General features: G+C 46.3%; 1 protein-coding gene across 1 annotated transcript in view; it reads left to right on the top strand.

The window, feature by feature from the left end:
• ESYT1 (extended synaptotagmin 1) overlaps positions 1 to 23,975 on the top strand; it is a 481,007-nt gene that overhangs the window by 390,718 nt on the left and 66,314 nt on the right. The window contains exons 27-28 of the mRNA XM_086963895.1: positions 7,187 to 7,285; positions 7,993 to 8,124. Of these exons, the coding sequence (XP_086820021.1) occupies positions 7,187 to 7,285; positions 7,993 to 8,124 (231 nt within the window). The remainder of the gene's footprint in view (positions 1 to 7,186; positions 7,286 to 7,992; positions 8,125 to 23,975) is intronic.

The following is a 23,975-nucleotide window of genomic DNA, read 5'->3' as shown; positions in this document are numbered from 1 at the left end:
GCATATTCAAACAAGTAAATCAAGAAATCACAGTATAAATAGTACAACTAAGTGACAAAGCCAATCATGTGAATGATAAAAACATCTCTTACAAATAGGTCAAGGGTCAAACATGTAATACAGATCGGTGCAGGGTGTTAACAGGGTTCGAGATAGTAGCTCAAGTGTATTTAGCCATGAGGATAGCTTTTACTTCTTTTTTAAAGAGTGCAGTGGAGGAGATAAGCCTGGTTTCGGGAGGGAGAGAGTTCCATATCCTAGGCGCCATTCCTGAGAAGGAGCGCTTGCATGTTTTTTCCTTCCGGAATCTTCGAGGTTTCAGCAGGAGATTGTTTGTGCCTCTCGTGTTTCTACTTCCCCCAGAGATTGTCAACTTCTGAGCGAGGTAGCCGGGTGAGTTTAGGTGTACCGCCTTGTGTGTCATGCAGGCGATTTTCAGATGTATTCTGGCTTCAAAAGGCAGCCAGTTCAGGGATTTCAAGTCAGGGGTAATGTGGGAGTACTTTTTTGACCCAGTGATGAGTCTCGCTGCAGCATTTAGAGAAGCTTTTAGTGGTGCGGTTGTAGTTAGGGGGAGTCCGCAGAGGGCGGTGCTGCCGTATTCAATTCGTGGGATGACTAGTGCTTGTACTGCAGTTTGGAAGTCTTTGGCTGGGAGGTAGGGTTTAAGTTTCCTCAGAGTATTGATCTGGAAGTTCGCTCCCTTTGTTGCCTTGCTGATATGTTGCTGCATGTTCAGATTAGTGTCGAGTGTTATGCCTAAAGATTTTGCTGAATCCACGATGGTGGGTTGGACATTAAGTGCGGTTAGGAGTTTAAGCCAATGTTGAGTGGTGGATATCTTCGCCGGAGGTGAGATCAGAAGGAACTCTGTTTTCAGGGCATTGAGTTTGAGGTGATTATCGGCAAGCCAGGATTGGGTGCAACTGATCGTTGAGTTCAGGAGCAGGATGTCATTGGGTGATTGTAGCTTGAGGTAAAGTTGGGTGTCATCAGCGTACATGTGAAAGTGTACATTGGATGCTTGTAGCAAGGTGGTGAGAGGTTCCATGACTAGGTTGAACAAAGTTGGGGATAGAGAAGATCAACTGTTATGTCAAAGTCCCAAGACAATACAAGACAATTGAGCCCAACTGATTCTGATCACCCAAGACTGATTGAGGAGGTTTTGATATGCCGATCTTTTGGAGCTCAACACTCAGCCTTTTCTTCCTGACACACAGGCTGGACCTGCTTTCATAGAAGGGTGGTAGATTCATCCTCCCAGTCCTCTGACGACGCAGCCACATGTGTGGAGATTGATCAGGTCCTGCTAGTCATGGTTGCCGCCAAAGGCTGCACTCGTCATCTTGTTTGCCAAGAAACCCACCACAAAATCCATTTTTGCAGGCTGCTGGAATAAGTTTGTGAAACGGTGAAGGTTGGAAGCAATGTTCCCTCTAATTTTCTTTTACCTATGTGTGACAGCCAATGGTCTCTGCACTGCAGCCAATGCAATGTGCGTCAAAGACCTGCAACAACTCACTAAGCAAGCCAGCGAGCAACTAGAACCACTGGTATTTAGCAGATGTGATATCACTTATCCTTCAATCTAAGATGACACACAAGGTTGCTCACTTGCCTGTCACTTACCCCCTCAGCAGCCACCTATCGATGAGTTAATAGGGGAAAGATCAGGAGTCAACACTACAGCAAGTTACCAAAACATTATGTATTGGTTTGCAATTAGAGTTATATAACACTAACTACCGCTGAAAAGGTGTGGAAGCGCTTTATGCCAGGCAGCAACCCAAGGTAAGTGATTAATTCAGGTGTTACTGGTTGTTGTCGGTATTGAGTTTAGTGTTGTTCACTCAAGGAGACTCTTCCATCCATTTTCCCATGTCATTCAGGTGGATTAAAATTAAGGCTCCCTGTTTTCCGTTTTTACTGATTTTACAGATAAATACGGACAGAAAACTATTTATTTTGCTGTCTGTATAAATTTTTAACCCCTTCCATGTGGTGATAATTTCGCCGCTGTGAGGGGATTTAATTAGGGGGCATAACTCCTTGCATGCTCAGGATGGCCCCCAGCTGTCCTATGTCCCGCTGGGCGTTTGCGCAGGACGGCCAGGGGCCGTCCGAACTCAGCCCACTAATTAATTCACCAGCGCAGGCGCAGAATTCGCGCCGCGCTGGGGAATCGACGGCGTTCGAATGGCCCTCAGCCGTCCTGAGCAGACGCCCAGCGTGACGTAGGACAGCCGGGGGCCGTCCTGAGCACACATGTGGATAAAAACGGAAATTGGTTGCTTTTTGAGTTATTCTAAATACACTTTGCCATGATTGTCAGGCCAATAACTGTGTGGATTGGTAGGTAAGGGGGTTATAAAAAAAGAATTTTAGTAAAGAGGCATAAACAGCAGTAGATATGCACAAGGCTGATACTGAAATGTGTATATTTTCACCTAAGTGCATTGATTTAACTTCTGCAGGTGTTCATATCACTGAAACCTGGCAGGAATGCAAGCATGACTGCATATTTATTTCTTAAATAAATCTGGAAATATACCAGTTTCAGCTTTATTTTTCCACAAAATCCATAATAAATATGGATAAATACAGATAAAGTTAGCAAAAAATAAATATGGATAAATACAGACGGAAATGTCCAAAAAATAAATACCATAAAACCGGGAGCCCTAATTAAAATTAATATCAGTTAGGTTTGATCATTAGTGGCAGGTATGTACATGCAATTGGTTGATGGGATTAGTAGATGGGCTACAGCAAATTAGATATTGTCAAGTTGCAGGCTATGATTTTCTAAGAAGGAAAGATTGAGATGAGGTGTGGGCAATTTCCAAGAATACAATAACAGAGATTAAGAAAAATGTCCCCATGATTTACTCGGAGAGGAGGCATGCAGAGGATGGAAAGTACGGAGCTGGTCATTCAGAGGAAGAAAAGAGCGTAGATAATCAGAAGTTTTAATTCAAGGCCAAACTTTTCTTGCAGGATTTTAGGCAAATATAATACACTTTTGCGATAGCATGCACTTTGAGGATGGAAAACTGTAGAAAGAAATGTCATTATTTACTTGTAAGGTAGTGCTATATATTAGGCACTTTTGATAGTCCCGAAATTCAGTTGAACAGTCAGTCCGCAGCTATGCTAGTTTGCTAGACCATTGTTCTCTATAGAAACCCTGTATAGATTAGGCTACCATAAAACTTCCAATGACACCTTTTGTTTAACAAGGGGTTGCATATTCGTCGCCCTGAAGGCTGCCATTTGATGAATGTCGGGGATAAGGGGTTTAGCTGGAGTTTGTTTTTCAAGGTGGCGACGTTTCTACAGCAGGTCTGTCCTTTGTATGTCCTTGATTGCAGCTTCAGGAAGGACGAGGAAAGCCAGGTGCTGAGAACTCATACTTGTCGGAGCCCATGTTGTGGGTGTTCCAACTAGGAGCCAGCCCCAATGATTTCTGGTGTGAGAAATGTGGCTTTGGACAAAGGATGTTTCTTGAGAGGAGCCTGGGAAAGACAGTAGAAGCAGTGCTTAATTTGAGCCAGTGGTTGCTGGTGGGAGCCACCAGCACTCAGCTCTGGGGACCAGCACTTATTTTTTCATATCAGCCATGTACGTCGAGATGCAAGAGAGGGGAAAAACACACAAAGGCGAAAGACAGAGGAAGAGAGCAGAAAGCCATCAGAAAGGGAAAAGGGAGGAACTGTCAAGAGTGAGATAAAGAGAATGGGAGTGTCTCGTAGTTGATTAAGGAGTCAGGAGGTGGATTTAGGACTAAGAAGCCTGGGTATGCTGCCCAGCGACATGAGAATCAGTCACGGGCTTCCGAGCAAAGCTTTGGGCACCAGTGTTAGTTTTGTTTAATAAATGAGTACTGCATAGAGGTCCCAAGCTACCACAGAGCTCAATTAGGGAAAAGAGCAATTCATGCAGAGTACAAGGCATGATGTTTGGTGTACAAGATTTAATGTTTTCTGTTAGGAAAGAAATCATTTACATGTGCAGGAGGTAAATATGCTACCTGTGTACTGTGAGAAGTCTCTACCTCTTGGCAGTAAAATTTTAAAAAAAGACAAAGATTAGACAAAGAGAACAGTAAGCTTAGGCCTTGAGTTCTGATTTAGTGTTGGGCTTCATTTAAATCTTTTAACAGTCAGGCTCTATAAGCATTGCATTACATTCTAATGTATTTTGGGGCAGCATCTGATCTTTTAAGATGACTTCCTTTTCAGTAATCAGTGTTTCGTTCTCAAACATCGAATCTTCTGCTTAATCCCAAGCCTGAAAGAAGACACATTAATGAAAGTTCATTATTATTCAGTACTACCTCGCTTTAACTCATTTGATATAGTGCAAACATTTTTACAGCATTTAGAAATGTTTTTCCCAGATTCTAAATTCTGTTCTAAGTTCTTCTGATAGGGCCTTCCATATTGTATGTTCCCATTTTGCTTTTATTGTCTGAATTCTGCGGGATATAGTTTGTCTGAATAATTTATAGTATTTTCTCTAAACAGTATTGGGGGTTCCCAAGGTGCAGGCCAGTACAAAATAGCACTGCATTGGTACTAGCTACCAACTCAGCAAAAGATAATGAAAGTACAGTAGTTTTTAGTAGATTAAATCAAAGTTTTTGGATATAGGGAAACTTGAATTGGCCACTTGATCTTTAAGAATCAGATATCACAGCTTTGTGTCTGATCATAAATTGAAGGTTTTCTCCAGAATGCTTAGGCTTATAAAACCAAATAGTGAGGTAAGCCTGGAGTAGCTCACAAAGATGTATTCTGAAACTTCTGTCAATCAGTCCCATATCAAAGCTTTATTATAGTATTTGGCTAACTCCTGTAAAGCAACCATTATCCATCATCTCTTATCTTCTCTCTCTTTCTTTCTCTCTACTTAAAGGACATATGAGAGATGTGGATTGGGTATGTGTGCCAGACAGGCTTCCAGTTTGCTTTTAAAAGTTATCCGCTACCATGCCAATATAGACCTTCCCTGGTGCTAAGGTCACCAGGTCCAGGAGTCACTTTCAAGAGAGAACTGTGCTACTGCATTAACTAGTTTTCCAGAAAGCTTTTGCAGGTATATGGACTGAATCATTATGTGCACCCTGAGAACAGCAACAGGTTCACTTTTATCCATTATGTTTTTCCACCCAGGTTCAGTAGGCAATGGTTTCCATTTTCCAGGGTGTCATGGTTCTATCAATGCCTCTCACTTGTTTACAACTCCCTCAGAGATATCCCAGACCGTCAGTGATCACACTTTGTTTATTCTACTGGTCTAGTGGTGTTGGTATGACCCTCCCTGGCTTGGTTCATGATAAAGCTAGACCTTATTCCCAATTATACTTTTTTACTTGTGAATAGCAAGAGATTTTTGCATCCTGTCCTGCTGTATGGGTCGCTTTTTCTGTCTGATGACCTTATTTCTGTGAGTTTTGGAAGCCTGCAGTACATTTCTTTGAGGGGGTCTTCATTTTTTTTCTGAAATAGTCTCATGGAACCTCAGTCTGTGTATCAGCCGGATCTAGATGTTTTCACTTATGCTCATAAAGGCTCTGGAACTCATTTCATCTCTTTGTGTGGATATTGCAGATTTGCTGTACAATCTTTAGAATGAGAGTATTTTCATAGGATGAATAATAGTCATTTGACATTTGTTTACTATCATATTGCTGGGTACTGGTGCAGCACACTTTGGTGGTTAGGTTTTTTAAAATAATTTCCACTAGCACAGATATTGGGACCCCTAGAGCTTAGAATTTCTCTTCCTTTGAGTTGCTTCTGTACCAATGAAGTGCTCTCAAGGAAGCATTTGGCATTGATGTTCACTGGTGGTAGCTTACAATAAATTGCAGACCCTTTGACAAATATTTAAAAGAGCACAAGGCAGCTGTGGAGGTCAATTGTTTGGGCTTTGAGAGACAGGTCTATCGAGTTATTGGCTATCTTTCTTATCTAGTTGCTGTCCCTCTTCGAATGTGTGAACAACACAAGCAAAGAACCTGATCCTTAAAACACTCTGACAAATACAGTCTTCACTGCAGTTTTGTAATATCTAGTTAAACTGCTGGCTTGGTTTGGTGAATTTGAGCGTTGGAGCCGTTTTGTATTCAAACTTTGTTGTTTGGGGCATGTTCACAGAGGTTAGATACCTAATTGAGCGTTCATTCACTTCAACATTCAGCAAGGTTTACTGTAAGGAAATTGTTGCCCTTTTGCTTCTTCTGATGTTGGGGGAAGGTTTTGTGGCTTTAAACATACATCTTATTAAAGCCTTTCGGGATCTCTTGGACCAACTGCCAAAACATCTTGAAGTAAATGGCATAGGCTAAGAAACACTCTTAGTTTTATTTTCAATATTATACTTATACTTGCATGTTCTTATTCTGTTGTATTTTGTCTACTCTTGTAGCTTAAAGGCATCTTTTGAAGGAAGTTGAGTCAGTTGGTAGGAGCCTGCTAGTGTTTTCCTTGCTTTGATTCTGCCTGCTCAATCTAGAGGCTCCGGATAATTGCGTCTCCTCCAGCTTTCTTCATCAGGCATTATTCATCCTGAGAGGAGGTGTTCTCTAGCCATGTTGTCAGACAGAGAAATAAAACGAGAATGAGGTGATAAAGCTCGACTGTGAGACCGGACAGTGGCACGGGTATAGAAATCCAACATGTTCTCTTTTGCGATTGTGCAAGCAAATTAAAGAGATATTCCAACTTGATCCGTGTCATTGCGTTAATAAAATGTTGCCTCCTTTTATGCAAAAAGACATGATTGTGCTTCTAGACCAGGCCAACATATGTGTATTCCACATACATTCCAATACTCTGACTGGGTATTGTCTTGGCAGAAAAGAATGCCTGCCCTTTAATCGGTGCAAGATGTATTGGCATTGACACACTAAAGGTCTCATTTCTTAACTTCGACGAGTTGACCAAAAAAAGGCTTTGGTAAGTAAATTGCTTGGTTTTCTCTTTAATGCGCAACAACTGGCTGGAAATTGCTTGCCAAGGGGAATTATGGACAGGTGCATGGGATTTGTGGCCGCCACATAGTGTTCTGCCTTCTGCCAGAAACTTTAGGGGCCATCCCAATGCAAGAGTGGAAAGTGGAAGATTTCAAGTTCAAGAGGATAATGTGTGAATGGTAAATATTTTTCTTTTAATTGCAGTGCTGCGGGTGCTGTGGATAAGTCACTGGGAGAAATTCACCTTACTATCTATGTCCTTCCTGAGGAGAAGAAGCTAGTTGTCGTGGTTCATGCCTGCAGGTGATACACCAGTCCACACGCACATTTGCCCCCCAAAACACCTTTAACTGTACTCAGCATCTAACACAATGTCATGTGTGCTTCTATTTGAAGCTTTGTCTGTTTTAATAGCCCTTCGAAACTCACTTTTGTTAAATGCAGTTATTGTAGTTACAAACTTGAACACGGATGTTGTCTTTTTTTCTTCATCACCATCTTTAAAATGACCCTTCATGTGACAGGCCAAGTTTGAAGAAAATTCCGGGGTTGGTAACGAGTTATTATCCAAATCAATTCAGTTCTTAACTGCTTGGGGGGGCAAGCGGTCACCCATGGAAAGTTCAGTGGGCCTTTGTTTCCTTATTTAGTCCTTGGTATCTTTTTAGAGGGGTAGCTTCTAAAGGGAAAAAGAGAGGCCTTCCACCAGAGTACTATGATGTGGTGTATGTTCTGTGCTCCCAAATCAAATCCCTTCAGACCGAGTTAGTCTGAAGCAACTGGCTCCAGCCACCTTTATCATAAATACTTATGTAGTGTGCTTCCAGAAAAAACTTTGTGCTGCAACAATCTCTACAAAAGACCATATAAATCCATATAAACATGCAGTCCTACTCCCTGTCTATCCTTCCTCATTACTTTATTTTCACTCACTTTTTCATGGTTACTCAGTTCCCTGTGATCCCTCACTAAATTTCATATATTTTATTTCTTTGTCCGGTTTTACGCAGGAATTTGAGGTGGCCTACTAAAGAACTCCCTGATCCTTATGTTTCTATGGTTCTGCAACCAGACAAAAATCGTGTAACCAAGAGGAAAACGGCAGTCAAAAAGAAATCGCTGAACCCTGAGTACAAGGAAAAGTAAGTATTGATAATAGAGAGCAGAAGTGGTGAAGGGCTCTGAAAGTGCTTAAAACTTTGGCTATAGGGAGCCACATAGATTTGAAGAGTGTTGAAGTGGTTATGTTGTGAACAGACATTTAAGTTAATTGTGCGCTCTTTGCCCAGAGAAAAATGTACAACTGGAATTCAACAGAAGATCTTGAAAAGCTCATTTAAACAGGTGCCATGGCGCAGTGAGATTTTGGATGGCAGAAAACTCTCTTAAGTATTTAATTAACTTTGTGGTCAAGAAAGTCTAAGAATCCACATACACATTGCAGCAGCTCATTGAGAACTCAATAAAAAAATCACACACTACCCCCATTCAATACACCTGCCAAAAGTGAAAAGTCTTACCCGCAACAACTCCCTGGCAGGCATGTCAGACCATGAGAATGACAAAACTCTGGCTGCCTCAGGTATCAGGCAATATATCATGCATAGATTTGCACGCTTTGAATAATTCCTTGCTGTAATACGAAGAATCCCCCCGAGTGTGCCTTTTAGCACAGTAGTGATACAATGCCAGTGAATGCAGCAGGCGACCAGCGGCGGCTCCTCTGTTAAGGCGGAGATGCACCGCCCCACTGCTCTTTGCAGCAGTGAACACATAAAAAACTAAATGATAATAACACAGGTTATTATCATTTTATTTTTTCTCACTTACTTGAGCCGAGTCTAGGGCAGGACCGGGCCATCCTGATGGACAGATGCAGCAAGGAGGAGAAGTGGTGGCACTGTTGCAAGTGCCAATGTCGCTTTGGCTTGTTGTAGTAGGACGGCCAACCGACATGCACACTTGGATCTCCTGCCGAGCTGTGCTGTACAGCTGGGTGGAGAACAGGCACAGGGTTGTAGCCCCTTAGTGAGCACCGAACCATGGCACTCAGATCAATCCTGGCGGTGCTCTCATGCTGGGTAATACCAGCATGAGAGCAGTGTCCAGATTGGTGTATGTGAGCCTGTGGACTGCTGGGAGTCGAGGAGCAGAAGCGCAGAAGAGCACTGAGGCGGCAGATGGCAGGTAAACACTATTTTTAATATTCTCCCCCGCACTGCCTTAACACTTTAATGCCACAGCAGCCGCCACTGCAGGCTAACTACTTTGTTTATAGCTCCCAGGTTCATTCAATAAGGTGGATAGGCCTTTAGAAATACTGTCGGAGGCCTTCATCAGGTTCTTTCAGTGTATTCAAAGTATAAATCCAACTTGGGAGAAAAGGATCAGCTTCAAAGTCCTAAGTATCACTCTATAATAAAAGCTGTTTCTAATTTGGGGAATTCTTGTGGGTCCCCAAGGCCTATGCGCCTGTCCAATGTTCGTTGGTGATAAATGTAAACTCAATTAATTAACTATTTTCCTTTGAGCTGCTGAGCCCTATGTCATTAATTTCAGAATTTGAATGAATGGCAAATGTGATATTTGAAAATATGCTTTTTTTCATCTTGGGATATTCCTGTGAGTTGAGTAGCATTCCCAAACACATTTCTTTTTAAAGTATAACTTAAATATTTTAAAGTTAAAAACAAATTAAGTAAGACACTTTTTATTGTATTAATGTATTTTTACAAACAAAGTTATCATGCAGAGGCTGCACTGTGAATTAGATTCTACTCCTTTACAGCCCACCTTCAATGCCCAGGCTTGTCTTAGTCCTTTCATTCAAATTTAAGAAAGACCAGAGAAATGCAGGCTTCTCAAACTAGGTAATAGGAAGCAGCATGGTTACATAAAGGCTCATAATCATTTAGAATTGGTACACATTGGAAGTTCAATCCATTTATTCACAGAATTGTCCATTTCCGCTGTCATCTTAAGTTGCATCTGCTTTTAGTTCCATCATATAAAGTTATAATGGGAAGAGGGCAATAGATCCACTCCTAGGTTATCATTACAAAGGACTACAATCAAGATATTTCCTGGTCCAGGGAAAATCTCTATCCGAGCCTTGATACCTAACTTATATTTGCAGTTTACCTACAGATTCCTCCTTAATGTGGAGTTTATGGTGTTGGAATTGCAGGGTATTGTGTTTCAATTCCAAGAGGGTTTTTCTGTGCCTCGGAGACCTTACAGATGTCTACTTCCAAGTTCCAGTTGGATTGTAGCTTAGTAGGTACACAAGCCATTGTGCCGGGGTATACTTCTACCAGTTCAAATCCATGCTGGTCTACTTGGGTCTCAGGAAACTAGACATGTTCGCCTGTCCTTGGCTGGACAACAGGCTAATAAGGACAGTCATACTAAAAACAAAAGGCAAATAGGAATCTTCTTAACTAGTGCAGCTCTTCCATAGCAGGAAAAACATCATAAATTGCGTTGACCAGAATGCAGAAAGCATCTCCATTAGCAGAGCAATTATCGCTTATTCAAATGAGACATCTTCTCCTGAGGGGTCATATTGTGGATTATATTTTGACAGAAATAGCAGTACAGCTAATGCTAGCTGCCATGGCTTTCTGTGTATTCATGATTTCTCAATGACTGAATATGCATACACATTCTGAAACAATGGTGGGCTCCTTATGGCATCAAGCCTGGGAGACTGGCAAGACAAGATTGCGATTGCATAGAAAGCCCATGCTTCCTTTATCTTTGCATTTGCAACAACTCAATTCGGAAGTGTCTCTTTCGCTTTTTTTTAAAAATATCATTTTTATTGGCATTTATAAGAGTTTCCTTGTCAACGGCAAGTACATACTTCCCACTTCCAAAATTCAGTTCCAATTATTAATATCTTCGTTAATAAACACTCAGTGATCAGCTTCCAGAATTGAAATTACATCAGTTAACATTTCCTCATTCTGAAACAACCTTTTGTCCGTCAGCTATAATGTTATGTTCCTTCCTGTGGGGAGTCGCTAAGTCTGTGTTGTCTGCATTATTACTGTTGCACAACCAAGCCCCTTGTGTGTCATGTATGCCTCTATAAAACCAAAAGCACACAAAGCAAAAGAAAGAGAAAACCATATAACAGAAACTTAAGGCATCTATAAAACAATGGATATAAAACCAGACTTAAACGCAACTAAGTCAACCAGGGGTTCACTGTCCACATAGTAAATTACTCTATTGCCCTTCCCACCCATGGGGGACGATCCACCCAGGTAGACCGGGTAGAAAGGGGGGGGGGGCAAGGAATGGCACCGGGGGGGGGGGGGGGGGGTGGTGGGGGGGGTTGCGGCGGGGACTGAAGGGGAGTGGGGGGGTAAAAAAGAGAGAAACCACCCATGGCACTCCTGCTCCTCAGCAAGCCTGTTTCAGTCCCCTCCACATGGCCTCACTGTCACCTGATTACCCAGCTATGGCTAGACCTGCGCTAGGTTGTTACTAGCCTCTTGCGTTGTTTCCATTTCGGAGTTATCTGTCTGCGAGTCCAAGTCAGTTGCGTTACGTGCTTCCCACGCCTTCAGTATTCCTGACCACGGTTCTGCCAAAGGTTTAACGCCTTTTTGTGACCTTATCCTCTCACAGTAGCGCCCTCTCCTCTGCTCTAGCCCAAGAGGTAACATCGTTTTCCCAATCCACTATTGATGGGCACATTGCTGTTCTCTACCTAAGAGCTATTCTCCGTTTTGCCAGTAGGAAGGCTAGCTCTACAAATCTATGTCCCAACCGTTTGGCTTTGGGCCTCGGGAAGAGTCCCAATAAGCATGTCTCCGGGCAACGTTTCATATTACGGGCCAAAACCCCATTCACCGTCTCCACTATCGTGGTCCAGAACAGCTGAAACTCCGGGCAGGACCACACCATATGATCAAAATTAACATCTACTGCTAGACACCTGGCGCAAGATTGGTCATCTCTCCTATACACAACATTCAGTTTGTGCGGCCTGAGGTAAGTCATGTGCAAAATATTGAATTGCACCAATTTAAAGGCTGCATTCCTTGACACCTTCTTAGGACTGCACAGGATCTTCCCCCACTCCTTCTCAGTCAGCTGTCTACCCAGGGTGCCTTCCCACCTCTCCCGTATTTGGAGTAACGGTGTTTGTGACATCTCAGTTATTGCCAGATATAGCCATTTCACCTGATGTCCCGCAGATCCCAACATCACCACAGCTTTTAGGGCTGCATGTGTTGTAGGCTATCCTGTGCCCCCCCCCCCCACAACTCAATGATTGCCCCCCTCACTTTATGATCATTTAAAAACTATCCCGGTGGTAAGTCATTGTATACCAAAAAAATCATCTAATGGGAGCAGGACACCCTCCTGGTAACAGTCACCAACAGATAGAACTCCTGCTTGTTCCCAGCCCTCTAACTGATTCCATGTGAGAGGAGGGTCCATTCCCCTCTGCCGAACCCCTGTGAGTGGTAAGTTTGGTGCGTACAGTGGTACTTATGGGGTCCGCTAGACACTTCTGTCCCAGTACATCATTGTTACCTTTTCTGACGGGGATTAAGCATCCTGGCAAGTAAAGCCCCCCGAGCAGTGTGAGCCGGCTACGTTAATGTCTCTACTCCCTGTCCATCTAGCCATCTGGTCAACCACTGGAGCTGCGCCGCCAAATAATAGACCTCAAAATCGGGAGCACCCAGCTCCCCATCCGATAACGGCATTCTCAAGGTCCGCAGGCTCGCCCTGTTATGTCCGTCGTCCCACACCAGATCCATCAACAGTGTGTCCAGAGTCTTAAACCAGCTCTTTGGAATCACTACCGGAAGGTTAACGAAGAAATATAAAAGTCTCAGTAATACCACCTTCTTAGACAACGCCACTCTGGCCATAACAGGTAGTTTCAACCAGCGCAGGCGATCACGTTCGACTGCAGGGCTCTCAAGGCTCCTCCCAAGTTCCCCTCTAGCAGATCTAGTTGCCTATGGTATATCTGTATTCCCAGGTACTTAAAAAAGTCTGGGGCCCACTCTAGGTTCATCGGGAGGTCTAATGGCTTGTTGAGATTGGGTCTCAGTGGGAATAGACATTTATTTTGGTGTTGACGCGGAGTTCCGACATCTTCGCAAACTCCTACAGTGTACGCAATACTGTCTGGACTCCCTGGGATCCGCTTCGCATATAGACCAGGATATCATCTGCGTACAGTGAGACAATATGCTCTGTCCCCTCAAGCAATAGCCCAGAGCTCTCACCCTCTTGCCTGAGCTGCTCTGCCAGTGGCTCCATTGCCAGAGCAAAAAGCAGTGGCGACAAAGAGCACCCCTGGTATGTTCCTCTATAGATAGGGTATTGGGCTGACACCACACCGCTCGTACGTACTCTGGCTCTAGGGCTCGTGTATAAAAGACAGGCCCATTTGAGCCATTCATCTCCCAGTCCCATTCACCTCATAACCTCTAGGAGGAGAAGCCGCTGTACGACTGCGCTTAGGTCTTCGTCTGCGCGGCTGTAGCCCCTGCTCAGTACGCTGTGGTTTCTTTAGTAGTGGCTCGCCTTTCCTGTATGCTTCCATCCAGTTCCAAAACTCTTCCGGGGTGTCACAAAAATGTGAGGAGCCATCAACAATGATTTTCAGCTTGGCTGGGAATATTAGGGAGTTCTGTATTCCTTCTTCCCTGAGAGCATTTTTAGCTTCAAGAAAGGATGCCCGCTGAGCCTGCACTTTAGCAGTGAAGTACAGGAATATTGACACCTTGCAGTTTTCGATCCCGTATGGGTCATGAGTGCGGGAGTGCTGGAGGAGGGCATCTCTGTCTCTAAAGTGTAGAGGCCTTGCAATCAACGGTCATGGAGGTCCCCCTGGGGCAGGCGGCCGACCTGGCACTCTATGTGCCCTGTCCAATGCGAAAAACTGTGATAGGAGCTCCGAGGCCACAACAGAATGCAACCAACTCTCTAGAAATTCCACCATGTTGGATCCTTCCACTCTCTCTGTTAGCCCTATTATTCTGATATTATTCCTGCGATTGCGTCCTCCCGCATCTTCTGCAGGGCAGGCTGTTCCAGGATCACCACCCTGCCGGAGCGGTCATCGATCTTGGCTGCATGAGATCTATGTTCCAGCTGCAGGTCATTGATTGTGGATTCTGTTTCCCGGACCCTGTCCACCAGCTTCCGATGCTCCGCCTGGAGCAGTCCCAGACCCACTTAGACTGCCCCAATGTCTTGTTGCAGGACATTTTTGGTGGCAGCAATGGCCGCCAACACTCTATCCAGGTGTGAGTGGAGAGAATCATCACCTCCAGTGGCCTCCCCATCTCCCTTCTCTTGTGTCACAGGTGAGGGATCCCTGGTAGCAGGCTGGGTACCCCCGGACTTCTGCTTTGGTTTAGGCATCTTGTCCTCTGGTAACCCCCTGAGTGGCAAGTCAAACCCGAGTGACGGCAGATGGGTCTCTCCTGGGCAGTAACTGTGTGTCAACGACCGCCCACTTTGCACCCGAGCTCCCTCAGCGTGCTCTGCTCTCCACCCTGATGCGATTTACTCAAGAGTGCAACCTTCAGAGACATCTGTAGTTTGGAGGGAGAATGCTGCTGACTCTTGTTATCGGGCTCATGAGTGCTAAGGTCTGCCCTACCAGCCTTTGGAGTTCAGTCAAAGTTCTACCACTACAGGTGCGACTACAATTCTTCACAGGCCCCAGTCCCCAAGGCCGATCCACTCCGACTGCCACCTGTTCCCAAGGGTCCTCTAGAGAGATGGGGGGATGGTCTCACCTGTCCCAGCAAATATGATTTGTAAATCCTCACTTCCAGGGAAGCCCAGACTCACCTCCAGCGCAATGTGCAACCCACTCTCCACACTCGGGGGCCAATACCATCTGCTCATCAGTCCTGAAGCTCTAAATGATCTTCTCTCCCCAGCCGCTTCCGCTGTTTTGTGGGTCTGCTTCTGCTCCCCAGTTCATCCACTCACCCTGGTGGGCACAGCGCAGCATGGTAGTTCCAATGCTGTCTTGCCCTGCGAGTGGGAGACCAGGGCTCCGGGTTCACCTAACCCAACCTCCATCAGGTCTCTCTCAGCATCTGGTCCCTCGACTCCCTCAGGGGCTCCGCAGTCCGCCCCCTAGTGCCGCAGCAACGGGCTCACAGGCATCCGCCCCCTTCCCAGGCAGTACACAGTAGGCAATCCGGAAGCAGGCCACCGCCCTCCAGCTACGAACCAGGGCTGTAGCCGCTCACCACAATCAGCAGAAATTCAAGGCCACAGGCAGGCTCTGTCGTCAGGCCACACCTCAATGCCTCCCAGGGTCTAACACGTGGCACAGAGCAAGAGGCAGGACCTCCAGCCCGCCTATTCCTCCCGCGCTCTTCTCCCTCTCCGAGGTCTCGCTCACCACAAATATCTCCGCTGGGCTGGAGACCCCAGCCTCAGTCGCCCCCTCTCTGCGTTCGGCCCCGCCTGAGTGGGTCCAGCAGTGCCTCAGCCCAGGCTCCACTGATGTTCCAGATGGCAATCGTCACTCCCAGGGGAGTCACAGGGCAGGTCGATTGGGCAGATCAGGCAGGAATCCCGCTAGCCAGAGTGTCGCCAATGTCCCGCAGGCCCAGCGCGTTCCCAATCGTGGCCGTGCTCTCCTCAAGTTCTCCCCGAAGTCGGACCCTGGAGCTTCTCTTGGGGCACCACTGCACTCTCCCCCGATTTGGGTTGCTGGGGGGGGGGCTGTTTTCAGAGTCCCGCTGGTAGCATATGACGCCTTAATTGCAGGATTCTTAGCACGTCGGGACAGAGCTCCGAGCTCACACGTCCACCATGCTTGGAGTCTTGGCCAAGTGACTGGTATCTTTAATGCATAACTACAAAGCTGTTGAGGATTTGGGAATCCCAAAGTCATAGTTCTTTGTTGCCAGCATTACAAGGCATTGTTGACACTCAAAATCTCGTTTCAAGAGGCAGTCCTGCATAAAGTACATTTTCTGCTTAGTCTTTTGATAAGTTTAAGATGAGCATCTGATAGAGACTACTAGTCGCAGATTCCTTCACGTAGAATTATCCCCAAGCATGAGACTGGATCCGGAAAATCTTTTGCGCAGAATCCCTGCGCACCGGGGGGACAACATCACGCGACTCCACCCAGGGGTTGTCCGTGTACATGACGTCAGCGAGGTCACATAAGTCCCAACCTGGCGCGCCTACGTCAGTTTTTTCCTTTTCCGCATGCAGCGCGGATCCTGTTTGTGCTCTGAGCTTGTTTAGGCCTTTCCCTTTCGCTATTGCGTGTGTGTGGGAACAGTGTGCGAATGCCTTTGGGCTTTAAGACGTGCTCGTCTTGTGGACGCCTGATGTCGGCGACGGACCCTCACCCCATCTGCATGTGGTGTTTAGGAGAACAAGTGAGATAGTGTAAGCAAAAATTTGCATTTACATCCCCTCATGGAGGCACTCCGGAGTGTTCATAGAAATGATTCAATAGGTCGAATTCAAAGTAGGTTTATTCGATATATTCGAAGTTTTTCAATTCAAAAAGTTCAAAGAGTTCATTGATATTGTCAACATATCATTACAGCGAACCATAAGACTCCAATGCATTTCGGGCTACGCGCCCTTTGTCGAGGAGAGCTGAAAAAAGAAAGAAAAGAGCCCGGGTCAGGGATGGGAAGGTTAAGAACGGGAGCGGTATTGGCCGTTAAATTGTTACCGGGTGCCAATCAATATGGTGAGATGATGTGTCGATTGGGGTGTGAGCAAGGAAAGTTTATTACGAAGTGCAAGAAGAATACGGTAAAGTGCAGAGTGAATAAAATGATAAGACGCGTGATAAATGCACATAGGGTGCAAGTGAAATATTACCGAGTTTTTAATGACGAATACAGAGGGGTGAGTGATCTCAAAGATATCAACGACGTCCCCAGGGAGAGGACTGTACGAGGACCAGTACTTACTACATGGTACGTGCCGAGGCGGTCAGTGTAGATAACGCGACGGTCTGGAAACGAAGCGTTGTGAAGGGGGAAGTATAAATTGAAGGTGACATAGAGAAAGGACTAAGAATCCGGGGATGGTGGCCATGTTTGAATGGGAAAAGAGGAGAAACAGATAAAGGACAACATATCTGAAGTAGGCAGTCAAAAAATGAAAATAAACATAAAAATTAATAACGATTAATAAAGATTAATAAAGAGCAATGCAGATGGTAAACAGATATAGATTATAAGTAGCAACTATATTCGACGCGATCATTTAATCCATGAGGCTTAAGAGTTTGCAAACGAAAAGTCCACTTCTTTCTGTAGTAGCAGTTTGCGATTGTCAATCCCTTCGGTACGGGTAACACATACTAGCACAGTGAATTGCAGTTGTGCTATGGTGTGGTGAAATTCCTGGAAATGTGTAGCAATTTTGGATTTTTCTTGTTTCGTGCGAATGTTGGACTTGTGTTTGTTAATACGAACTTTGATCTTCCTTTCAGTTTTACCGACGTATAATTTGCCGCATGGGCATTTCAAGGCGTAGATAAGGTTCATGGAGTCACATGTTGCATTCACACGTAATTTGATATTGATCTCATATTGTGTTTAGGAGAACACCACAACTCCTCCCCAGCGCGACTGATCACCTCTCAACTACTGAACTCACCTCTCTCTAGAACGTCAATATGACGCTCACCCTGGACCACCTTGGCCCTCTGAAATTAAAAAAAAACAAGACCATCCCTTCCAGATCATGGTTCTCCACTGACATTAATGAAGAAAGAAGGCAGCTCAGAGCCTCAGAAAGAATCTGGAGGAACAATCCCTCCACCCATTGCGACCAACTTGATGAAGCCCGCAGGAATTACAAAAAGCACATTAAGAATAAAAAGTCAGCTTTCTTCTGTTCTGCGCTAAACACCTCAAAAAAACGTCCCAAAGAACTCTTCAATATGATCAGGAATGATGAAACATCCAAGCCTACGACTTCTTCAATGCTGGCATCCAAAGAACAATGCGACAACTTAACCGTCTTTTTCAATGACAAAATTGACAAGCTCAACCTCTCACTTGGTGCTTTTCTCAACCTGAAACTACTATATAAAATAAAACCCTTCCTTCCTCCTAAAGACCTACCAAACTGTTTGTTCTGCCGGGAAAGGAGCTGAATAGTGGATTGTGTCCTGACTGAGGATTGTGGCCAACTTCTCGCCGCACCTGCTCCGCGGGTGCCGCTTCGTCGCCTGGTGTTTGCGGGGACTCACCTTATCCAGCATTCAGGAGAGCAGACGTGTGGGGAACTTTGAACCATCGAGCGGGCTCTGGTAGGCGCAAGCAGGGACTCACTCTCCCAGGAGTCCCTGCCAGACCGAGTACACCTGGTCACGCCTCCCTTGTCAGCCCCGCCCACAGGACGCCGTAAGACCTACATTTAGCATCCGGGTCACCGATGCGCAGGAGTGCGCGGGAGCGTCCCGGGAGAAGCCCGGGGCAAGGGCAGGACCATCCAAGGCCGTCATAGGCCGGATAAGGCTGGGCTGGGCCTCCCTTCTTACATCTTGTCCCTTTTGGATTCCTGCTTCGTTTTGCAAACCCAGACTCATTCACCTAGCTTCCTGCTACTGTGGGGGGTCGTTTATTCAACTCAGGTGTTTCATTGCCCATGCCCATGACTACTAGATCGGGAAAGGGTAGAAAGGCGGGGGTGGGAGCATAAATGGGACTTTGGACAATTTTATAACTCATGCTTTCTCAGTGCTAGAAAAGGATATTGCAGCCACTGAACGCAAATTGTCTTTTGAACCTCTCTCTCATAAGCGCTCCTCTCTAGGGGCCATAGCAAAAATAACATCCCCTGCTAATAATAACATACGTGGTGTTGAAGCGCAGCAGGCCCCTGAACGCAATAGTATAGGCGCTGTCAGGGCTAGCCTGGACAGGCTGAATGGGGTAGTTGTTTCAAGGTTAGAGTCTCCTGCTTCCTCTGAGCCCCCAGAGTCCACTCTGCCATTGGCTCCGCCTTTAGTCCCCATGGCCGACAAAATTAATCCCCCTGTGTCTAGTGTTGCTTGCACCCCTCTCCGAAAAGTGAAATCAGTGGGTGGCGGGGGCCATAGATTTCGTGCCCTCAAGAGGAAAAGATTTGCCACCAATCCAAGGGGTTGGCTGTCTAAACTCTCCCAAAAATTTAAAGCCAAACATACTAGTGGTGGTGAGGAACTCGCGACGCCGAGGAGGGTACATCCTTTGTTTCCATCTGTAGTAGTTAGTATGACCCCTGTGCAGCCCAATCTAGCCCCTCATCCGGAGAGTTTAGCAGAGAGCTCTCCTACATCCGATCTGCCCCTGCCCTCTTCCCCTATAGAGCAGATCGAGAAGCTAGTAAGGTCCTTGATTCTCCCCGTACTACAAAGGGTTAAGGATATCGCAGACCGTTTAGACAGATTTGAGCAGTCATCTCTAGATAATTTTTTCTCTCTCAAATCCTTGATAGAATTGCAAGCCAAACACAACCTGAGTGAGAGTGAGCAGGTTAGATCTCATCGAGATGTCTTAGCTCCCGAGGTCGCATCGCCTTAACCCACCCAAAAAACGGCCTGTCCTCAGGGGTCTGCGCACCAGGGTGCTGTACAGGCTGTACCAATTTCTACTCCACCTACCATATTCCCTTCTGATACTAGTGCCCGACGGTTCAGGGTCAACATTTTGTCGGCTCTGCTCCCTCAGTCACAAATCCGAAAGGACCCACTACAACGAGGGCGAAAGCACCGCACTCAAGGAAAGACCCCAAAGCCCCCCTAGAACAACCTAGCACAAATAGTCTTAAGTCCGCACCTGCCTCTCAGCAGCCTGCCCAGTCTCTCACTGAGGCTGCTAGACCCCTCTCTGTAAACCTCCCACCTGACTGTCAGCCCTATGTTGCTGTCCTTACTAATTTTCCACCACTGAAGGCTGACCAGCATGAATCTTACCAGGCGCTTAAAAATAAAGCCATGCACTGGTTAAGAGCAAACAGACCATTGCCTAACGAGCTGGATGGCCAGATTCTAAATGTTAGAAGGGTAGGGTGGGTAGGATACGGACACAAGCATCTCCAGGGGGATTGCGTGGTGGTGAATTTCAAGGATGCCAGGGTTGCCCCATTCATCTGCAACCAGCAGCAAGGCTATGGAGGAGAGGGTATTGGTTTAGTAGATTTGAGCTATTTTTATGCTAGGCCGCCAAGCTTTTCAAATTTTAGTTATCAAGGGTGGGGTGGGAGGCATGGTTCTATCCCCCCTGAGGACCACCATTACTCTCTTCCTTACCTACCTCACCCTTGGTCATCGAACCACTCGAGGGCTTTTGGGTACTGAAATGATACTTGCTCCCGGGACACACCTTTTCGTCTAAGTACGTTCTATGTCCCTGAATCATCTACTGACAATCTCCAGTCACATCCTGCTCCAGGCAGTCCCTCTGACTCTATTCCCCCATGCCTTAGACGGCCTTTAGACTTGTCATCTGGTCTTGCTACTACCTACATTACGAGGCCCATGAGAGAGGGCTTACCACCAACTATTTTGGGGCGGGCGGCCATACTTGGGTCTGAGTCCCGCACGGAGCCGGCTTTGGCGGATCCATTTCTTAGGATTCTCAGCTGGAACGTTGTGGGCATCTCTAGGAATCTGGACCTTCCCGACTGGAATACCCTCGTGGAGGCCCATTCAATTTGTATCTTCCAAGAAACATGGAGCAGGGAACCCTGCCATAAGGTGGGGTACTCATCGTTCTTCTTACCCGCTGTTCCTCCCCCACAGGGAAGGGTCGCCCCTCAGGTGGCCTTCTCATATGGGTTGACGTTTCATTGGGATGCAAAGTTATGCAGCATGCTTCCAACTCCCCCGATCTACTCAGAATTTCACTCAAGGGGCCACAGAGAGGGCTTACCCTGCACATTATTAACATCTATGCCAGGGGGCCGAAAGGAGGCTTACAGTCACCCACTGTTACAGGCCTGGAGGACGTTCTTAGACAGTGCCCGGCTAGATCTCATGTCCTGGTTGCAGGGGACTTCAACTGCACTTTTGAGCCCCTTGCTGCGGAGGACATTTTGGGCCTTACCGAAGAAGATGCTATGAAAGGAATTCCCACCCTAACTATTCCACCTATCAGGAGGTGGTCCCCAAGGGCCATACAACTTAATTCCCTGACCCTGGAATATAGCCTGAGGGCCGTGAACGGGAGGACGCTCTCGGATCCTCTGGGAGCCCACACCTACAACAGGGCTCATCACACATCGAGGATAGATTACATTCAACCCCCTCTCCTTGACTCTTCGCCCTTTGTGGCCTGGGGAACTTAGCGTGCACACGCCCTCTAAACCAGCCTTCACCTCAGCAGTACGCCCCACTAATTGTGGGAGGCGCCTGAAGTGGTGCAATGTCGCTATGGACGAGGGCAACCTGCTAGCTATAGGGGCGCTCCTAGCAACTGCACAGTCCAATTTGGACTTGTGCACCGAGATACCCAGTGAAGTGACAGCTCTTTTCTGTAATTTAATCAACACTATGGGTAATTTCTTCCGTCTCCCAGTTAGAGATCCTCCAGCCGGGAATAACAAGAGACCTAAGAACCAACCAGGCTGGTTTACTAAGAAATGCAGGGAGGACAAATCCGCCTTGATCACTGCTGTTAAAATTAAATCCCCGGCAAAGATCAGGCTTGCTAGGAAAAAGTATATCCAGAGTACGAAAGCAGCAAAGAAAAAGTGGGAGGATGGGTACTTGTCTGATCTCATGGAAGCGAGTGCTGGCAGAGATTCTAGAGGGTTCTGGAATTTAATCAGATTCAGGAACAGACCAGATAGCACCCTTATCACATGCAACATCTCAGCACTAACTTGGTACAACCACTTTCTCTCCCTTTACACCTCTGATGAGACGAACCCTCAGCTAATCAATAATAGTAGTCTCTATACAGCTGAACCTCAGGGGGACACAATAGGAGATTCATTCACTCCTAGAGAAGTGGAGAGCGTAACAAAAACTCTGGTGCCCCTCAAAGCCCCTGGACGTGATGGGCTACCAGGCGATCTGTTGCGCGCCAACTATGAAGAGTGGGGGAAGGTGGTTTCTTCCTTGCTTAACGCTATCAATAATGGCTCTTCTGTCCCAGAATCGTGGAAAGGGGCGGAGGTCGTCCCGATATTCAAAAAGGGGTGTCGGGACGACCCCGCAAACTATAGGCCTATAAGCCAAAGTGATTTTGGGGAGGGTGCTTCAGTGGGTAGACGACAATAACATTCTGTCGGACTACCAAACTAGCTTTCGCTCCGGAACAGGGACCATAGAACAAGCTTTTAGATTGGTTCTTCTCTACTGGAAGGTGGTGGTGCTGGGCAAGGGAAGTGTTTACTTGGCCTTCATAGACCTGAAGACTGACTTTGACCTAGTACCAAGGGAGGGGCTATGGAGGGTTTTGTCGGAGATGGGGCTGCCACCGTATATCCTGTCTTTATTGGTGAGGCTCCACGCTGAGAATTTTGCTCAGGTGCGGTGGGCCACGCACGGTGAAAAAACGGACAGGATCCCTGTGGGGAGAGGTGTCCGTCAGGGATGTGTGCTTGCTCCCACTCTGTTCTCTCTTTATGTGAACGGAGTGGTCGAGCATCTGCTTAGAACTCCTGCAGATGCATCGTCCATGGCGGGCAAGCGTATCCCCACACTACTCTTTGCTGACAACACCCTCCTTATCTCAAAGACTCCTATGGGCCTGCAGAGCCTCCTTAACAGCTTCCAGGAGTTCTGCTCACTTAGGGGATTGATTATCAACACCACTAAAACTAAATATCTGGTTTTGAACCACCCCAAATAAATCGGTCGCACCCCGGTGCTGAATTCCGTGCCTTTGGAGAGGGTGGCCGAATTCGACTACCTAGGAATCCGCTTAACTGATTCAATGCACTGGAATTCGAATATCAAGAAAATGATACTTGGCCATAAAAGGGTGGGTGGTGCACTCCTAAAGGAGCAACGCTCCTCCTCAACCAAGCCCATCGCCCCAGTAGTGGAGATCTACAAAGCAAGAGGGGTTAGTGCTGCTTTGTATGGGGCGGAGCTGTGGGGTATGTGCAACCTTGAAGCCCTAGCTAGATCAGAGTGCAAATTTTTGAAGGAACTGATGGCCCTTCCCCAGAGCACCCCTTCCGTACCTGTTTTAATGGATCTGGGTTGTAGATCGATTAAGGACCAAGCCCAACTACGTCCCTTGCTACTCTGGGCTCGCCTGTGGCGTGTGCCCGAGTTGGCCTCATATGCAGATGCTCTGTTAGAGGTGATGCAAATGGAGGGCTGGTCCAAGATCAAGTGGCTGAGGGACGTGAAACGCTTGCTTGGGGTCATCGGTCTCGGCGAGGCGTGGGGGTCCAGGACTGCCCCCCCCCAAAGCCGTCCTAAAGAAACTGTACTGGACTTGGATATCTTGTAAAAACACTACAGACTCTAAACATTGCAAATCGACTTTAGATTTTATGAATATTAAGGATGTGGTGGTTTATGAACTGTATCTAGATATACTGTCCAACCCCCTAGATCGAGCCCTGTATTTTAAATTCAGAATAGGGACGCTTCCTGTAAACGAATTGTTAGCACGGTGGAAAACTCCCTACCAGCGATCTCCTTTTTGTGCGTCATGTCCAACACGTGTCGAGTCTGTTGCCCATCTTTTTTTTTAATGTCCGGACTATCTAGCCCCTAGGCGGCGGTGGCTCAAACCACTATGTAGCCATTTGGGCACTCGGCAATACAAAGTGGCCCTCCGTATTTTAATGTCCGACACACGCACTTTGTTTGTTTGCGGTGTATCCAAGTTCCTGAAATGGTCTTGGATAATTCGTTCAAAAAGGCTTGCCCCGTCAATTTAATACTTGTCTTAACTGCTTATACAATGTTTTTATTGTGTAAATTGAATGTGCATGTAAATATTGATTTTAGCCCATTGAATTATGCTTTTATGATATTCTTTTATATCAAAAT

This window comes from Lissotriton vulgaris, chromosome 1_1 (genome assembly GCF_964263255.1).
Source record: "Lissotriton vulgaris chromosome 1_1, aLisVul1.2, whole genome shotgun sequence".
Lineage (NCBI taxonomy): Eukaryota > Metazoa > Chordata > Amphibia > Caudata > Salamandridae > Lissotriton > Lissotriton vulgaris.
This window is presented reverse-complemented; position numbering and strand designations above follow the sequence as displayed.